Source organism: Neodiprion virginianus, chromosome 6, assembly GCF_021901495.1.
Source record: "Neodiprion virginianus isolate iyNeoVirg1 chromosome 6, iyNeoVirg1.1, whole genome shotgun sequence".
NCBI lineage: Eukaryota > Metazoa > Arthropoda > Insecta > Hymenoptera > Diprionidae > Neodiprion > Neodiprion virginianus.
This window is the reverse complement of record NC_060882.1, coordinates 1,628,600-1,649,272: the sequence shown is the minus strand read 5'-3', so window position 1 is coordinate 1,649,272 and position 20,673 is coordinate 1,628,600. Positions and strand designations below refer to the sequence as shown.

General features: G+C 48.1%; 1 protein-coding gene across 1 annotated transcript in view; it reads right to left on the bottom strand.

Annotated features, from left to right (window-relative positions):
- Nucleotides 1-20,673, bottom strand: part of LOC124307237 (soluble guanylate cyclase gcy-33-like) — an 86,168-nt gene that overhangs the window by 5,863 nt on the left and 59,632 nt on the right. The window contains exons 14-16 of the mRNA XM_046768750.1: nt 19,498-19,623; nt 15,659-17,291; nt 3,039-3,272 (exon numbers count right to left, since the gene is read on the bottom strand). Of these exons, the coding sequence (XP_046624706.1) occupies nt 3,039-3,272; nt 15,659-17,291; nt 19,498-19,623 (1,993 nt within the window). The remainder of the gene's footprint in view (nt 1-3,038; nt 3,273-15,658; nt 17,292-19,497; nt 19,624-20,673) is intronic.

Sequence of the window (20,673 nt, the reverse complement as noted above, 5' to 3'; positions counted from 1 at the left end):
AATGCGGCTCGAAAATGAAAATTTAATCGAATACAAGCGTTCCCGATGATCGTTACGATCGCCCGCAATCGTTAATCGTCATTATTGCGAAGAGCGCACTTATATTCGACTTTTCGAATTCGCTGAGTGTGTAAAATAATAATGTGACGCAGGAGAATTGGAATGCAGCCTTTTACAGTGATCTGTGTGAGTGACTTGTACGCACGTGGTTTGTGGCACATGAGACTTGTCCAGGTGATAATGTGTGTATAAATGAAGAAGTGGTTCTAGGTGGCGAGGCTTGGCCTCACCTCTCGCCAACGGCCTTGGATCAAATGGCTTGACATTTCACTTGCGTATGTGTACACATATTCGTTCGAATATAATACATATGAGCGCGACACGGCGTAGGCACGTTTCTATCCATCCGGCTGTATCCAACCTGCTTGGAACTCCTCGCGGTGTATTTCACGCTTATTGGCAACTCCTCGAGTCGAGAAGACCGGAGGGACTTTGACGTCTCTTGAATTCTCACGTTCAAGCCATCGCGAAGATCTCTGCCACAGCGACGAAGCGTTGGAAACAATTTGCGCAAAGATTGACACTCTTTGAGCGTAGTCGACGTCAAGACGTTTGGGAAAAACGTGCCGTGATACTGGATTCGAAAGGAGCTTTAAACCTCTGCCGCAATCGAAGTTCCGAGAGATTTTTAAATACCCATATCACTGCGTTGGAACGTCAGTAATCACAATCACTTCGGATCCCACCTGGCACCTAGACGCTTCTTTGGTTTCTTCCACGAATGGGTATAATTTTACACTTAAGACGAAAGTTGGAATCCGTTCGAATGGTTCGGTTAACCTTCCTTATTTCTCTCTCGTGCTGCCAGCGTTTTCGAATTTCATCGATCTTTTGTTCGGCGCTGCCTGACATGTCAACACCAAAGGTTACTTCTGGGCTTTGCCACTGACACGAAGACTAATTTTCACAGTTTTAGTTCGGCGTATCGATATTAACGGTCAGTGAACAGAGGAGACGAGGACTCATTGTCAGACTAGTGCAAGGCATGTATCGATTAATGGAATTGAAACTGAAGTTTGGTTGCCACATTCCCCCCAACTGGAGCTAGACTAAATATCCAATCTCGTTTTCAAGAAAATCTCGTCTGGCGGGTCAAGTTTCCGAGACGGAATTCTCGGAATGTAAATAAGGCACGGATCTGTTGTCACTTTTTAATTCTTCCAGTCTTACGACTCTTGATTTCCCAGATTTATCAAGATCAACGACGAGCACTGTGAGATTGGATTGTTGTCACGAGGAACCGCAGACACACTTCACCGGCGATAATTAATCGTCATCGTAAAAATGTTCACATACTGATCAGTTAATCCCCACACGGTACCATTCATTTTTTTCAAGGTGGAGTAGCCGTGGAGCACACGCATGTCCATCTGGGTCTTACGCAACGTTTCGTTTAGAAGCATACACGCCAGTCGTCTTACGGTATGCAAACAGATGATATTACGTACACCTCTGCCGGATGACGAGATTGTTTTTTTTTTCACCCGACGCGATGCCTGGCAAACACTGATTTTCTACTAGCTTGACCTTTAACCGTGCGAGAGTATTTCACGTCTCGGTCAAGCTGGTCCCAAACTTCTTGCGACTTTCGCAACATCCTTCGATCATCGAGAGCCTCTCCTTCTAGATTATCGACGACCGTTACCAAGGATGAGCTACGGCAGGATCCTTTCCATTAAATCTGGAAGGAGGGCATTTTGTTAAGCCAGCTCAAGCGCGTCGTGTTTTGAAGTCTCGAGTGTTTCAAAAATCTTTTTCCCCTTAATCCCGTCGCGGCGATAACTGACAACCAAACATTCCAGGAGGCTGTACATTGTACTAAATTTCATCGGACCAAGACGAGACGCCGGTGGTTTAACCGATGTCTAACTAATCCCTGCGACCAACATCTCTCCATCGCACGCTGCAAGTTCTCACGATCATTCTATGAGAAAATACGTATTCACGTATCGGTGCCGTTTCTTTTTTCCTTCCCTTTTCCCTTGATTATTTGTCTCTTCTCAACGCTGTACGGTAATTGATCGGCACGACTTGAATACAGCCTACATCTACGGCACACCTGGATACGCATCAATTAATCAATACTCGTTATATATTCGCCGACATGAGCATCCAAATTTGAGGAGAGATCCTGACAATGAAGCTACAGGCGCGCATTGCATATAATTTTGGCAGCTCGCTCAAATATCTTCGAACGTACACCGAAGAGCTTCTGGACAAGTTGTTGACGTATATACCAGCTACGTAATGATGCTATATTCAGTTCATTAAATGAATATCAAAATGAACCCCCGGGGGGGGGGGGCTCATCACGTGGCATATTCTCCACGTGGAGCATTACGAGAAGACAAAAGAGGAATTCACCCATTACCAAGGTCGAACGTGTCCATTTCTTTTCATCGATTAACAGCGATCAGTGCTGACGTCGTCAAACGCAGATGCTCACACGATATGAACCGTCGATGAGGCCGCGTGAGAGTCCCACGTATTCGCCCACCACGTGCGATGCAAGGCTGCGTCAACGTCTCGGGTGAAATGTTAAAACGGTAGGAAGAAAAGTAGGCGGAACTTTGGCCGGGAGCTTGCAGAGACACGGCACAAACGGAATAATTAGGCAAGCTTTGGCGCGCTTCGCCCACGGGACCATAGATTCTCGGACATTCGTGGGCGTCGTGTGATTGAATGGGATGAATATGTATAGAGGAATAGTGTGCCACGTTTCGCACGAGCTCTCGAACCGATCTAACGCCGAAAGCTTGGGTCCGTCGACAAAAGTGGAACGACGTTTAGAGAGTTTCTATAATTTGCGAACAAGTGTCGATTACGCTTCTGTCCATTAGCTCGTCGCACCGTCGAATTCAGCTCTGCTTTGAAACTAACTCTCGCGATTTAGTTGATTCGAGTGACTTTTATTTCCATACGTCAGACGGCTTTTCCGGACGCTGAATGCATCGTGATTCGCTTTCTGTTGCACTCACCCCGATATACTGCCCGTCTATGAATAGCTGGGGGACCTGAATGGTCGTGGACTGGATCCGGTCGCGAAGTTCCTTCTGGTACTCGGTGCTCATGAACATGTCACGATCCTCGTACTTAACCATGTGTGTCCTGAGTATCTGTTTGACCTTTGTACAAGCGTAGTAGGTCTCTCTTACGATCCCCATTGTCGTCGTGTAGACGACAACCTTCCCGGCGTCCTTCAATTTGTAATTCTGAAACAAAAAAGTTCAGTTGAAAGGTGAGCGAGACGGAGGGAGAGGTGCGGGTGCCAGGAAACCGAAACCGAAGGTGGATGGTGATGAAATTCCTCAGCTTCCGGGTCTCCGCACCCACCTTTTCAGCCTTTCGAAACTCATTTGCCACCACAGTTCATACGGTGTAATACGGACAATCGGATGGTCGGATTTTTAAAACGCAAAATTTACCGACGAGATAACGATTCCGTGTAGGTCGGTACAATAACGATTATTAGCGAATACTGGCCACCCGGTTTTATCGGGAGAAGAGCGCGATTAGAGCATCGCTGCTTTTCCGAGAACGAGCGGTTTTGTTTGCGGTCAGGATTACACGGCGCCAATTGTGCTTCCGACCGAATTCGTGTTCGGCAAAAACGGTTGAACGAAGGACGGTGGTCGAAATTCCTTACAGCTTTGTTGAAGATCTGATCGTTATGTTACACTTTCTTCCGATGCATAAAACGCATCGGCGTGATCAACGGTGCTCGAAAAATCGTTCCAACTCTCACTTACACCGTCCGATATTAGCTAACTCGCGGTTCAGCGGCCTGAAGAAGTACTCGAAGTCTCGAGGTGCGAACCGGTGAGTATAAGCATAACTCGGGGGAAAACGGCACGTGCCTAAAGTTTTAATGATAATCCAGTACGCGGCTGGCAAATGTAAGCCCTGCCGGATCCCATTTCCTCGAGGCGTCCACCGCCGGCTGCGTGGAATCAGCGTACACCGCGACGGCGTCCTCGACCTCTGGGTTTCATCCATCCTGCGAGACAGTCATGGGAACGATTTTTCACCTCGGAAAGGACAGCGAGGAGGACGTGTGATAAGAATTCATCGACATCGGCTGCACGGCTTGCACTTTGTGAGACACTCGTTGTACGAATCGGCCGGTTCTCGGTGCCTTCCTCGCAGCCATGGCAGACCGCGGACTAACATACGGAGCATGAGGCAGCGGGTATCCAAGCTGGTGTTTATAAAGCAACGTTACGCAAAGGAAAGAATTGCTACGGGCCTCGCGACGACGACGACGACGACGGCAAGCTTCTAATATTTTCTTGTCCGTTTTACGTAACCTGGTCCCACAGAGAGATCATGATTTTGTTAAATTAACTTTCACCGGGGTGTAGGTACCTACCTGCCCAGTCAGCTATTGGTATAACGGAGCGGCGATACGAGAGACTGTTTGTACCACGGACACCGGATCTACATACATGCGAGCATTATAGACCCGTATCGTTCACCTGCTGCTCTGGCGGATATCGCCATCAGCTGAACCAGGCCGAAGGAATTTGCTCGGCTTACAACCGCAGAGCGATTTTCATAACTGTCTCTCGTTCCTCGTGTGCCTGTCTATACGCTCGATTACGACTGACACAGTGGGTACTCGGTGCGCGATAACGGTTTCTCAGAACGCGGATTGATTCATATCTACGGTAGACCTTCGGGCACCGCAAGGCTATTCTTGAAGTCTCTTCGCAAACTGGGCCTCTGGTCCGCAGGCTTTACGGTCAAATATGCCGTAATGCGTGAATAAGATAGGATGAAGTGATACAAGAAAGAAAAAACTGGTGCAATCAATTTATCGAGAGGGTGAGGATATTCGCTGGTTGATTCTTATCGCATTGATCATCGGCAGCGATTCGTGAAACATGAAGAAGTTGGAGTATCGTCGCTGCTGGATCCTTTGTCCAGGGTTTTCTTGGAAACGGTTTTTACAGCAGGACGGAATTCTGGGAAAGGAAGCGGATTAACAAAACTCTACGCAAGTACGATGATTTTCTTGAAATTCAGGGGGGTTCAAACCGTAACGGGATCGAATAAGCGAAGAGCTTCTCGAAATTCTCGGCGGAGCTTTCCAATGGTTTAGAATTACAGGCCGTTAAATTTTCCGTAACCGTATACCTATATCACGGTGTATAAGGTTTAACGAGGTGAGAGATTCAAGTGGAAAGAGAACGAGAGAAAATGCGAGTGGAAAATTGGATACGGCATTTGTTTCGAAAATTGGAGACTTCTCGAATTACCGTTCGACGAGTAGGTAGGTAGGTTATACGTACAACGTGTACACCGGAAAATTACCGAACAAAGAGCATCATAAATTTATGGAGAACGAACCGAGATTCCTGAAAACTCAGGAAAACCTAGCGCCGCACGCAATTTTACCTCAGAATTTGAAATTCGGTTTGAGGTACAACGTAACAGGCTGACTGATGGATGATCGTTTAAAAATAACGCGAATCAAAGTAGACGGTTGGCTGCACAATGACCGGCGACTTGCCCGCCTAATCGTAGGAAGTGCCCGAAAATTACACACTTTTATTAACGTGACGTACACCGATAATTGTGCAACGCCCTTTATTCCCACCCCCCTCCATCTTCCCGCGACGGTGCAGAATAACTGGAACTAATTACAAACGGATAGCCTGGCGAGCTTTCGAAAACGCTCATCGCCGACAATCCTCCGTTTATGGTGGTTATCCTGAGACACGTTGGCCGCCCCCTTAACCGTAAAATGGTTACGGGAAAGGCAGGCAGTTCCGGTAAATAGTCTACCGGCTTGAGGCCAGATGAGTCTACAACTTTCTACGGGACTACCTAAAACTTGATCACTCGTAATTTGCAGTGAGAATCGGAAACGCGGTGACGATAACGGAAAAATCCCGAGTGCAGAGATAAGAGACAACAAGTGGCCGGCAGCCTCATCGTCGAATTCAAACCACGGAGCTATCATTGGAACAAAAACAATCCGTTTTCCTCGTGATAACGCCGTAATCCACACCGCTTGGAGGCTGATTGTGCACTTCTTAGTCATGCGAGTGCGTTATCAAATAAAGCTGCTGAGTAATAGCGAGTCGTCACGTTTATCGGATGACAATCTGCCCGACGATACGTGGGAACGTTACGAAGCTGTCGGTCACCTCCGCGGGTTTCTGACGAATCACTTGGAAACTTCTTAGGGTAAGCATCGAGACGGCCCGTGGTTACTAACTGCTCTCGAGTGATCCGAGCAACAAATCGAATTCGTTAAACGACGCCAACAAACCGAGATCGAGCATCGCTGCGCGTCGACTGCAGGAGTCGATTTCTCCGTCGCAACCAACTGGGGTAATGCTACGGCAGATCAGGTTGCGCACTGACCGGAATTCAACGCTGCTACTTAGCGGTACGCCACAATGTGTCCACCATCGTCTGCCGTTAGCGTTTCACACCCTTTTGTAATGAGTCCGATTCAGCCCCGTTGCTGCCCGCTAAACCAGGCACGGAACCCCCTTCAATTATTCGGAATTATGATTGATTCCACCGCCTCTTGGAGGTTCTCAGTCGAACAATAATCATCGGGAGTTTTCCGCGACTACCTAAATCGCCTTTTGGCCTCGCAGCTGGAACTGGCGTTCCGCGTTCCCTGGTGAGACGGGTAATTACCACCAGAGAAGTGGGTACTGGTCGTGACAATCTTTTTAACCGACTCAAAAAAGCGGCGGCTCTGTTTTCGAGAATCGGATGGAACATCGATATCTTGACCTCGCGCTTCTAGATCGGCTTCGAATCGCATCTTTCGACCCGATGTATCCGCCTCGATCCCACCTCGTCCCATCAAATTGCGATCACCGATCGTTTCGGAATTGATCAGTGTTCATCGCGGACGGCTGGCCTTCGCTTCCTACGAGAGGTGTGGTATAGTGCGATGCGGCTGTCAGGACCCGCGATGTGCGCAATATGGCATGAATTGTCTTTTTCATAATACCCATTGTGGGTCGGTGCCGTGTAATTAAGTAAAAGGAGTATCGTAACGACCTGATGCAATTCTCGTGTAATTATAAGGTCGTCGAATATGAGACGTCATCATCTACGACAATCTCACCCGCTGCCGAGCTGTTATGCCCTGCAAGAATCTCACCCACGGCGCAACTGGTGAAAACCCTGAGATATTTTAGAAGTTTAGTCGAGTTCCAGGAGAGAAATCCCCACTTTCCTTTTCTTGTTTCTCGACCTCTTCGTTCTCCTCTCTCCAAAATTCAGGATCACTTTTTCCGTAAGATTGATTGATTGGCAATACAAGTGCACAAAACTGGAAGAGCTTAAACATTTGGTGAACTAATCGAGGCACTAGAATTCAGAAGAGAATTCAGAAGCTAAGAAGTATGGAAATTATATGTAAAAGTAAGAAACGAAATGTGGTCTGGAATATCAGAAGGTTCGCCGATGCGTTACAATTTTGGAAACGGTGAGATTGACATCTGTTGATTGTCTGCACGTTATTGAAACGACCACGACTTTGAAATCTCTGCAGATCACGTGGCACTTGCATTTCCCTGGCCGCGAATAGCAAAGTTACGCACAGCGTTGACCTTTCGATAAAGTTGAGGAGCTTATCCCGACGGTGCCGCACAACGAAATGGTAAAACTGATACACGCAATACCGTTTGACGATCAGGCGCTTTCGCAATGCTTTCATTTCTAACGCTTCTTCTTTTTCCTTCTTCCTGCATTATTACGTACGCGTAACCCGGCTGTGACAATGAGACTAATCAATGCGTCGAGACGCTGCGCGTAATTCGTGACGTCACGCGAAGGTTACGCTTGCCGGATAGCCATGCAGAATTCCTCCCCTCGTGTCCTGCACCCTTCGCGAATCAATGCGGTGGTGCGTCCACGTAGCCGGGAACGTGTCGGTTGGCATAATACCAGCCAAGCTTCGTAGGTATCGATTGCGCCCGTGGCGACCGCGACATCTGGTCCAACTGTGCGAGAGGAGGGATGAAAGGGCATTCGCTAATTGCACCCGGAGAGTTATGAGAGAGACACGAAGCAGATTTGAAACAAAGCTTCTTTCGCGACCCTTTTACCCAATCTCTGTTCCGCAAGCTCCGGAAACGACGTCTCCGTTCCATGTCATTCCCTTCCGCCACAGCCTCCGTTGTACTCTCCATCTGCCGGGTCTTTTGCGAACGTCGCATATTTCCGCACGCGTTCCCGATCCCACAAAAGCTCCACTTTATTTACAAGGTACGCGTCGCACTGTAACAAGCTACCGCGTACTGGGGCAGGTGATATTTTATCAGAATAAGGATCGCGGAAGGGGAGAAAAGGACACGATTCTGGTCGTTCGTTCTGAAAATCCCTACAACATGCGATCACTCTTCCTGGTAACACCGTTTAAATTGGCACCTTTATCGAGAGTTGTTAGATTAGCTGGGTACGTACTTTACCGCCTCTTGCTCTGCTTTTACACCTCATTATAATAACGTTCACGAGCGACAGATCATTCCAATTAAACGCAGCTGCTGAGCTGATATTTAAATTCGTATTAAAAGTTATGATCGGTGTGCGAAGTAGAAAAGTAGAAAAAGAACCACGATCGCCGGGAGTTAATTTCACGGATCATATGACTTTCCTCTTTACCCGGCTTGCAGCCCGGAGCGGGCTCGAGTTAAGAGTCGGGCAACATGCATCGGCGATTCCGCGGATTTCATATATACCCGGGATTATAATACCTCATATACGATATTGCGGTTTGAATATTTCACAACGAGACACGGCCGCGGCCTCGATTGCACGACGATCTTACGATATCACGCGTTCGAACCGGCGCCGAATCCATGCCGTCGATATATTCTGCGGAAGTAGAAATCGTAACATTAATCAGCTGTATCATGGGTGCCGGGTATCGAAATCGAGAGAGCGATTGGGAAAATTTTACACGATCGATCGAAACTCGAACGCGGTCAATTAGGGTGCATTGAGGAGGAAAAAAATGAAAAAAAAAGATAAGTACAAAGTGAACAAACCAACGATCCTACTCATTCACCCTGCATACTAAACCGATCAACGAGGCCAAGGTTCAATTTCTGTCTGTACACATGCAAGAGATATGCGCCTTTTCACCGCGCGGCTTGAACGCTGCACAGAAATCTGAAACTCGGCTATACGTACGCGACCCGTCGAGAGAAACTCTAACGACCCGCTCAAATATCTGCCAATTAGACCCAATTTCGTTACATGTCAAAATTCGGGTGGGGTAGACCCGGAATTATTAAGGTCCCCGACTCTCACCTGTGCGGCACACCGTCCGTCCAAATGCCTATACGTCTATGCCTATAATCCGTTTCTCGTGCCTGTAACGCGTATAAAATCACGCACACGCGCGTGGATCATTACGCCGAGCCGTATGTAAAATACGCCGGGTCTAACTGGTCATGGCTAGAGGCGTCGCGACTTAGAAAAACTGCTGGAATGAAATGGAGCAAACAAACCGAAAAGTGAAAAAAGATAGAAAAAATAACAAAGCCTCCGCACCGACGACGCGATATTCCAGTCACGGATAAATGCGCGCGTGTGCCTTTGCGTGTGAGCACGTATGTGAACCTATGTATTATATACGTACCAAGTTCCAAAACTTTCAGATTGAATTCCTCGCAAAAACTAATAAACTCGCTTCTACACATATGTATATAACATATATAGGACGTGCTACCTACGTGATCACGACTGTGTTGTAGTAGGCTTCACTTTCTGCAGGGATATTTTTATTTAATTTAAGATCGAACGTTCCTGGATGATGGTGAACCGATTACAAATGGGAAGAAAGATGATAATAGGAATCGAGTATCATCTTGGACTCCTTCGAAAATCAGCTGAGAGAAATAGAGGACTCGATTAAATAGGTTTGTTAACAAGCAGCAATAAAATTGAAGCAAAACGGAGGAGGAGAGAGAGAGAGAGAAAAAAGGCAAAATTCCGAAGGAGATACGAGCTGCCCGTTGCGCGACCCACTTGGACTGACGCAATCGAAAATTGAGCAACCTTTTTATAATTACAAACAACGTACTTGCGCAGGAGTTTGTGTGGCCCGTGTTTCGTGTAATATACTCACTAACTAAGCTCGCGGATAGAGCACGAGCCGCGGCACTTGAAACTCTTTCATTAACCGACGAGTGTAAAAAAGGAGAAGGATCGTGCGTAGTCGGTGAAACAAGCGCCTCGCTCCGCAGGGTCTTGTTCTTCATCATGGTAGCGCCGATTTGTAAGCGCGTGTGAGAGGAGTCATTACATTATACACCGTCTCCATCTTACATTATGTATACACTATCCGCGAGATGTGCGTGATCAACGCGAGCGTGAATTACCCGAGGGATTTCTACTTTGTTGAATACTTTTTGCAGACCCTAATCTTCGGGGATAACGAGCCGATTTTCCGCCACTGATGATGGTGGAAAAAATTAGGATAAAATCGCGGCTTTGTTTCTTCCTTTTTCGTATTCCAGACGAGACTTTGCACTATATCGGTCTGCAAAAACGATCCTGTGGAAGACTGACTCCTCCTCTCTGGCCGAATGTGACTGAATGTCGCGTTTCGCATCTGCAAGGAGAAGAAGAAGTAGGCGCGGATGGAATCGGCAGGTAAGGATCGGAGAGAGAAGTCTGCTGGATTTGCTGCTGCTGCTGCCTCCGCTGCTGTCGCCGCTCGTCGGCTCTTTGACCTGCTTTCTCTTTCCCCCTCGATCTGTGTCCTCCGGCTGATTCGGACAGTGCCGCAGCCGAGTTTTCTTCCAGTGGAAAATTCACCGGGTCGACGATGGCTGTTTCAAACTGACCGGTTAGGGTCGTCCTCGCCCATCGTGGCGCGGAAATTCAAATCCTACCCGGTTTCTCGCCCCCGATGATCGGGAGCCTCAAATGCGACTCGACACGCGGCGTTACGAGGTCAAGAAACTTTGTATCACGCGCCTATCAAACGAGGAACCTGTTAACCTCACCGTAGAAAGTTCTTGAGACGGGCGGGTTTCCGTTTTCAGAACAAGTGTCAAGGTTCTCCTTCCCGTCCTATTCGCATCTTTGCTAAACGGCTACGTCCACACCGCGAGTGAACCTCGACGAATTGGAAAAATGAAAACTACCGCCGCTCTTGTCGAAAATATTTGATCAGACACCATTTTTAGAGTGGGATAAAAAAGGTCGACGATGCTTTCGGGATTATGAAGCGTGTAGAGAAAAATTGTGACCGAACCATCGCTGTTCGTGTGCAGTGTGCACGTACGTGTGTTGTAATTCTTTTGTGAAAAATTTATAAGGCTTTGAACTGCGATTGGATTACCCATTAATCTGGAAGCTCAAGAGAGCCGATTCATATCGTTAAAAAATTGTAATTTCTCGAGTTTTACACAACCGTGTCGATTGACTGCCGCGGAGATCGATAGACCGAAATGAGTTTCGACAAGTCTAGATCTTCATTCCCATCACTTACTTTTTTCCTTAGACTAAAGACCGAGTTTTCAAAGAAACCGTTTACGGCAGTTAAATCTAACAAGCGGATCCATTCTTCGACTTTCGAAATTCAGCAATGTTTGCCTGAACGTACGTTTCAACTGATTGTTTTGTTCCAGTATGATATTCCGTCCAATTTATAACAACTATTCGTACAAGCCGATTACTCACGTCACCCTCTGTGGGTAAAAAGTCTACATCCTGCTCCCCCAACAACTCTACGTTTGACAAAAGTTGGATTAATCTTATTTACGTTGGTGAATAACAAGCCTCCCGACGCCGTGGCTCCTATTTTTCATAAAACGATAATTAATCGTCCGGCAAACGAAATTAAACACGAACGACGTCGATTAATTTCTGTCCAGGTTTCGTTTGGTCCAAATATTTTTCCACCTCCTTTATGCGCGGTACGCGTATACACATACATATATGTATATACATATATAGGTATGTAGATACACGTATATCCATAATTATTTATATACTTCAGAGTAGGAGTGAAACACTTCTAAATGCAAATATCGCGACAAGTATTGCGCAGCGGTTTTATTGGCAATCCCTTTCATCGATTATTTCATCTCTCGGGATTTCAAAATTTCATAAGAGATTTGTGTGCACTTCGACGCCTAGGAGCTGCCTACAAAAACGTGCGTAACGTCATCTCTCACGCGGTTACAAAATTTCGCTCTTCAAGCCTTGGCGGCCCAGCGTTGGGAACGTCAAATATGCGTATAACATCTTGACAAATATCGCGAGCGCACACATATTCAGATATTACGTCGCGTTGCAGGGGCCGGCAAAGATTTATGAGAATTTAGTGAAACTTTTGTCAACATTCGCGGATTCCTCACGGCTACTTTGCTGTTGTAAAAACTTTCTTTCATGGGTTATCGAATATCCAGCCTCTGGCATGTAATGCCCGAGTAGTCGTCGGCGATATTTTGTCCCTGTATTTTTCTCGCCAGCTTTTCTTTTCTCGACGAAGGAAATCGAGAAGCCAGAGCGAGAAGCGAGCGATATCCGGTTGCCGACATCCGGCACGCTTTGTTCAACACACTACGACTATGAGATCCTTGATGAATTCCTTGAATGAGATGAACGCCCAGTCACGCGGTTCAACATCACGAAGTCTTCTCCCACTCCTGATTCTCTCCGACAAATTCGCCAGAGAAGTATAAAGAAAAAGAAAAATAAAGAAATTTAAAAAAAGTCCCGAGATCGGGACTTTGGCATTGGGCAATATAATTCAGCCGCCAAATTGCAAAGAGAATATTTAAATAAACGCGCACCCGGCCGCCCGACCTTGCCCAAAATTTATCGGCCAGATGAGAGGCGAAAATTGTGAAATTTTTTTGAAACGTCGAATCGTACGCCGGCTCCAGCCAGCCTCCGTTTTAATTGTGACCGACATCGCGCGTTACTCGTCGCAACTCGGGATAATTAATCAGAAGTTATTCGGAGAGGTTTAATTGAATAAACACGTGAATAAATTTACCATTCGTGGGTACGGCGAGTAACGAACGGCGCTTGCACGACGACTCCTTCTTTGGAATCGTCAGGCGGGAAGATCGACCGTTCAGATTGTAAAGTCCGCGACAACCTTGCGGCCGGAGAACCCGGAAGACGGTCCAGGCTCGGGGATTCAGGATTGTTGTTGGAATAGCATTGGCTGGGTCTGAATAGGTTGCGCCATCCAGCGAAAACATCGATAATGCCTATAACGTGACTCTGAAGAGACCGACTATAAGAGACTGCGAGTGGAATGTTTGAGCCTCTCTTGATCAAACTGAAATCAGGCGAAGAATATCGGGTGGACTTTTTACGCGATGCGCCGTAGTTTCATCCCGTGATAGGTATTTAATGGGGCCGCAACTTATACCATTAACAATAAGTAATTTAATGCGCATCGTGAGAACATTCCGTATTTTTTGTGGTTTTTTTTTTCATTAAAAATCCCGACCAAACCAATTCATTCGATTAGAAGAATTTTTCCAGCCTGCGGTAAACTGGTGCATCGTTTATCAATTTATTGTTAATCTCGTTGTCAAACGAAAGTGGACAAGCTTATTAAAAATGACTTTTTTTTTATTTTCTTTCTCAGTCTTTTTCGGAGGCGTAAGATCTTCCGATCAATTAGAAACTACATAAGAGATCTCGCACTGCAAAGCCGCAACTTTCTGGGCAACGGTTAATCAGATTCCGCATAAAACAGCTTTTACTTCGCCTCTGCGATGTCTCGAAGAACCTGTAGAGACCCCGAGCTCTGCGACGTGATAGAACTTGGAAAGAAAAGATGGTATAAGGTGGGGAAAATCCTTCGAGACGCCCGTGGAATTCGTAAAAAATATCCGAGTCCTCGGTTCGGTCTATCCTTCGTCGAGAACAATGGACGAAAATACGCCACCGTATTGAATCCGACTGTTTATTTTTTCCGAAGTTTGCTTCGCGACATTTTCAACAAGATAAAATCCCGTCTGTGAACTCGCATACTTTTACGGCAGTGCAGCAGCAGCACCAGCAGCAGCAGCAGCAGATCACGTCAGGCCGAGTAAAAAGTTTCAGGTAGGTACGCGTAACTTGGGCGAAAGTTTCTCTCAAGTGGAATGTCGCGGGCTATCGCCTCGTCCATTCCGACCGACTAACGGCCGTCGACTCCGATAACTTGGGGAATTCGGGGCTGCCCGTTTCCGTCGACGGTGGGTCCTTCCTGATTGACTGAATCGTGCCACGGAACGGTAACGCTAGGCGAGGCTATTAGAAAAGTGTCGAACAGCAAAGAGCGCCTCTGCTATTATAGCAGGCGAACGTGTCGCACTTGCAAAACGATTTCCGTAGACGCGCACTGGCTTGCGCCGTTCCTCCGCAACGGTTTCACACACTCGCATCGTGTCTGATACCTGATCGAAATCGCTGTTACCCCGGTTCCCGGTTATCTTATCGGCCCGTGCACCGGTACCGCGTCGACTATCTGGCACGCTTCGCGGTCTTATACCATCGGCGCATGCACTTTCTATCAATTAATTACACCGTTATGTAGTTACGGTTTACGTCGACACGTTGTCCGCACAAAGCGAAATTCCTCCGCTCCGCGCCTCGAGTTGCACGGTTCGATCCGTTCGTCGATTCGTTGCCTGCAAAATGGCGTATTGTTGTTTATATATTACGTGGAGTGTTTTTATTTCCCGTGTACGAAATTGACACGCTCCTATGTACGCGCGTTCAATACGTGACGTGGCCAGCTGTCAACCGCGTTGTTATTGGTACCTGCCTCTCCGCCCCCGAGGCGACGGAGAGTATATGAGATTAGTCATGTACCCTGGGTTTACCTACGATCGCCGGAGGCTAGCGAGGTTTCGGTTGCCTGTGAATCGCGATGTAATAATACGTCCTAGTTCGTCTTCAGGAAAGCGGATTTTCGGGAAAAGTTTCAACGTGAATGGACCAAAACTTTTCTCCAAGGGTTGACGAACACCGTACAGAAATAAAACCTCGAGGCTAAAACTCGCTGAAGAGACGGTACTGTAAGAATGCGTCCGTCAACGGCGAACGGTGGGGGAGAAAGGCTTTGTATTCGCGAGTGAGAAAAACCGAATGAGAGAAGAGAGGGATAAAAACAACGAAAAGACGACGGTGATGATGACGATAATAATTTCAAGACCACGTAGCGAAGGCCCGGGGCCGATGAGTCGTCACCTTCGATACGTAAGGCGGTATTCGCGCGTGTGCAAAAATAAAATTTTCGAGAAAAACGAAAAAGAGGAAGAAGAAGGAGAAGCAGAAGGAACGAGGAATAAAAAAAATCGGTAAGACGATGAGCCGGTCCCGAAACAGGTACCGAACAGTGGCTCTCAGCCCGTTTGCAATCAGTTTGGAGAAAGGTGACTCGTCGACGGCTCGCCTCGCGACCGATCAACGAACTCCGTGGCCCGGGGCGAAATTTACCGAGGAAGAAGCGCCACGTCCAGGACCAACGAGCTCGGACAGCCGCAGGACAAGGACGACTCGCAACGCGTTACCGGACTACCGTTACCCGGCCGCGGAGCTGCGGAGACTCGCGAAAAGATGGTCGAAACCCGGGGCAAGGACGACGCATACACACCTTGGTAGCTGGCTGCTGGAGGAAGGTCGCGATGCCGGCTCGCACCCTGTTCTTGACGCCCCGAACGGTGCCTCGCGCGCTGCGGATGGCCTCGCGGTCGAGCATCTTGTACCCGGCGAAGAACTCGTCGCTCCCGGGGTCGGCGAGGGCAGCGGCAGCGGCCGCGGCGACGTCCCTGGCCTCCTCGAGGTTCTCGCTTACGTGGAACTTGTAGAACCTGTCGTCGTCGTAGAGGTACTTGGTCCCGTTCCCGCGGTTGAAGTTGGCGTAGAACTCGGCCGCGGCAGTTTCGTCCTGCATTCGCATGCGTTCCATCTTCTTGTCCTCGTAGGCGCACTCCTTGACCACCGGCGGTGAGCGCCGGATCGGCTCTTGGCCGTCGGGGCTCCGTACGCGAGGGGTGCTCGACGTCTTCGAGGAGACGGAGCCGGTCCCGATCGACGATGTCGCGGGTGACGGAGCGCGGTCGAGGCTCGATTTTTGACTGAGAGCAGCGTCGTTATCGGGCGACGTGGGCTCCGGCGGTTTGACGGATATCGGTGCCGCCTTGACGGCGAGATTGCGAGCTTCGTCGGGCTCCTTCGGTTTGCTACCGAGCTCGTCGGCGCCCGCGTTCATCTCGCTGCTGTTCAGCGAATCGCAGCTGACGTTGCTCTCGTTGTCATCGCTGTCGATCTCGGCCCCGCTGCTGGTCAGGCTCCCGGTCCTGTTGTGCTGCCCGCTTCCCAGGATAACGGTGCTCGCGTTCTTCTTCTTCGGCAAGGGCGGCGGCGTTCCGTCAAGATCGCTGCAGGTCCCGCTGTCCAAGGTATCACTCGGCGAGCACTGTCCGCTTGACATCACCATCGTCCCAATCGAGCCCTGAAACGTACTGTAGTAGAAACAGGAACTGGATCTGTTCCCGGCCGATGAGCTCAACGCGCCAGGAACTTCGCGCTGTACTATCATGTCCTCCCGATTAATGTCCGCCTCGTTGCTACCGACACTTATTCGGACACAACCACGGTCACTCGCGATACCGTTCACCACGCCACCCGCACTCTGCACCTTCGCGCCGTCCGCGTTGTGTATCGTATTGTTTGTATTCTTGTTGTTTTTACTCTTGTCGCTGTCCTTCCCTTCCGCCTCCTCCTCCTCCTCCCCTTCGTTGTTGTTGTTGTTGTTGTTGTGGTTGTTGTGCTTTTCGTTGTTGTTGTTGTTGTTGTTCTTGTTACCGCTTCCGCTACCGTTTTCGTACACCTTCTCGTCGTCCAGAGTGACCCGCACCGTAGAGACGACCTTGCCAGCCGAGTCGTCCGGGTTTATACGGATCTTGACAACGTGGGCAGGCTGGGAGGACTGCTGATGGTGCTGCGAGGAGTGTTGCTGGAGCGACTGATAACCGTTCGACTTCTGCACCACCGGTACTCGCCAGGCCGACGATGCCGAGGTTGGTGGCACTGTGCCACCGACAAATACCGTTGCTCCGGCCTCGGAAGTCGGACCGCCGCCGACCGGCACCACGGGGAGGGAGAGGCTCTGGATAGTCTGGATCGAGATTGTCGTCTGGCGCGCATCTTGCCCGGTTACCTTGCAGCTCCGTTCCTTGGGTGGCAGTGCCGGAGAGACGGTCATTCCGTTCACCTCGTCCATTTAATACCCGAGTGGCGAAAAGGTCTGTCGCTCTTGGGCTCCACGACCCGGTCCACGGATTGCGTATCACCTGCTATCTCTCTCTCTCTCTCTCTCTGTCGCTCTGTTTCTTATCTTCACATCGTTATTACCTGCGCCGATATACCGCTGTACCGACTCGCCGGATCCATTCGATGATATCGGCTACTCGTTCAAGGCGAGATAACGATCACTAAGTGGAAACGGCACTTTGACTTCGACGCAATCTAGATAATCCTCGAGGATTTACTCCCGTTCGCGATACTCCGATCGGCCGTGAGAAAAAAAATCTATGTATATATATATATATGTGTGTATATATTGACGCGTCGCAAAAAGCAAGGTAGAACCCAAGACACTGAGAGAACGCTCGGCTCTACCGGTTGTCCGTAAACTGTTACCGGAGAGTGCGGTCGGCCCGCGATTCACTCCTTCTCCAATAGCCTTATTTCTCGGGTGGGGAACCCAGTCGAGTCGAGTCGAGTCGATTCGATCCTCGTGACTGTGGCCCGTGGTTCTCCTTCCTTCGCCTTTGCCTTGGCTGGTTTCGAAGCGGGTTCTCGGTCCGGTAAGAAGGCCGTGGCGTCCTCTGACGACTCGCCGAGCACAGTCTCCTCCGGTTTGTCGTTTAAATGAACCTCCATGGACGGGACGCCGATATCCGCGTTACCTGTATACCTGCCGAAATCGGCGCTCAGGTAGGCGGACCTCGTCCTTTCGCATCAGCATTCGTCCTTAACTCCCACTCAACGGAGACGCAGCGCCTTCCAAGTCATCGAGCACGTCGAGCGCAGACACCTGTGGTCCGATCGTATGAAATCGTAGAGCGGGTTCGTTATGTTGACCTTGCCCACGGACGGAGACACGGAAGAGGAAGAATACGACTAGAACAGGTTCCGTTACACTCCCTCAGCTCTCCGCATTCCTGTATCGAGTGGGTACGTCGTGTTTGTTCCTCCTTTTTTTCTCTCCTTTTCACCATGCCTCGGCTCTTTTTGAATCATCATTATTTTTTCCTCTCTTGCGGGGCACAAGCTGCAGTCAGCCTTCTCTCTCTCTCTCTGACTCTGCATTCTTGATATCCTTTTCAACTGTGCAGCTACGTATGCTCGGTACACATCGTTCAATTTCCTGAGCTGCACTCTTTTCGTTGGTTATTTTGCACCGTCGTCTGTACGATGTTTGCACCTTTTTATTCATGGGCCAGACCAGACTTGACTCTTGGCTCTTAAACTTACTTAATTGTTAGTTACTTTCTGACTGACTTACTCGCTCCTCCTTTCCTTGATTTCATGTATGTCGATTCACGTTCGGCCGACAAGCCAAAGAATTTCAAAACGTTTGGAGTTCAGTGCAGTGATGCGATATTCTGAAAACCTTGTCCATCCAAGAATTGATCAAAAGCAACCATTGATCCGTGTGATGAATTTTCGTAGTGTATATACTTCAGTCTTGCATGCAGCAGCAGCGAGAAACGAATCGAAGACTCACGGCGAATCGTTAATTTTCGCTGGCTCATCAGAATCCGGTCGTGGAAAGAAAGAAAGCTGTGCGAACCTCTCCTCCCCCTCGTTGTCGTAGTCATCGTTTCTCTCGAGTTCTTAGTAGTTTCAATTGTCGCTGACGGTGAGTATAGTGATTTCAGCACAGCGGCAACAGCAACAGCAATTTGCGAGCTACTGATCGCCGCTTGAATATAACGACGATGATAATAATACGATAACAACAATAGTATTACAAGGCTTTCCTGATTTGCATTAAGAATAGAGATTACCAAGTAGGTACGCTTAGATTCTTGCTCGCAAGAGACAGAGTGATCTTAATTGAGACGTTGAAAATTTTCAACTTACAGGCATTTAGCTGTCGCATGTCGGCGCGTATCGGCGCGGCCTAAATTTGACATTACGACGATCTTTGGTTGAAATTTTTCAATTTAGCGCCAACGCGGTTACTGCAACTATAGTTAACAGCGATATTTATTTGTATACATTATCATTACATTTTACTATCAGGCCTACCCATCAGTTATCTTGTATAAGTGTATTTGTATAATTTATATTCATGTGTGTATGTATATGTAGGTCGTTAAGTCGTGTCGTTATTGCTATTGAGAGAATTTTTCGGTAATGAATAAATAATGACGTGAGCGAGTACAGGTATACACGTTTTTCCTTGAAGACATAAGTTACGCAGCGAGCTCCCTTTCTCTGGTGAGAAACCAGACGTTCATTGGCTCCGACTTCCCCTTCATGGTGACTGGCCCACGGTATTCCAAAAGAAATTGCGGGTCCTGGTTCTCCGGCATGCAAAGGTATCTGGAACAAAGTAAGCCGATAAGAAAGCCACCGCTTCGACCACGATCCAAAGTTCGAAATACTCGCTACCTCCATACAGGTACCTGCACCTCTTTCCGAAACTTAAATCTGACGCAGCGCACACCATGCAGAGTACAGCTGCTGCTGGTCAATTTATGAAACGAAATGCCAGAGGCTCGACCAATTTCCGGCGCAGCCGGTTCCCAAACCTTAACGAACCGTATTCATCTCTCCTGGCACGGGCTCGTCAGACAGTAATTGTGACTCCAAGGTGCTCTTGCGTGACGTCGCGAGCCGCTTGATTATCGCCGAGTCTGACTGTCCATTACGCGGATCACAAGTAGGCACTCCAAGCACTTCAACGGGACTGATTCGACGGATCTAATCTAGACGTTACATGTGACCAGAGAGATGATACGTATCTTTTGTCAGAAATCATCGATACATATTCATAACGCGACTCGCTCTGATAAACTTCATAACAATGATGATAATCTAGAACGAGTCTGGAACGTTGGCAATAAAATCATTAGTATAGTCGTTATTCTTATGACATTTCGAGGTTTGTCCGTTAATGCTGTAAATCTTCACCGTCCGTGATATCATCGACTCCCGGATTCGATATGTTCATACTCATTTGGCACGTAAAAAATATCTTCATCGCCTGCACCTGACGATGCGTGCTATATCCATCCACCGCACAGACGCAGTTTTGATCTGTACAGCTTGTTACTCGTTATTGCAGGTAATGTGGTAGCCCAGCTCCATCGTTTAACGTTTCTCAAACTCTTGAGCGATGCAAAATTGCCAGCAGGTATTTAATTAACGGCCCTCGCTCGGTGAGCTGGTTAATTACAACGAGATCAAAGCCTCCTATAATTAGTTCGGGAAAAAATATTTTCCACAACGTTTTACGCCGCAACCGTATCAATGTTGTTCCTTTTTTTTTCAACGTTTCTTTCACGCTCAGTAGCTAAACATTCGTTTTACTACTCGGATGAAAATTAAATGTGAAAATATAATTTTACTTTTCGTAAAACACTCGACTGA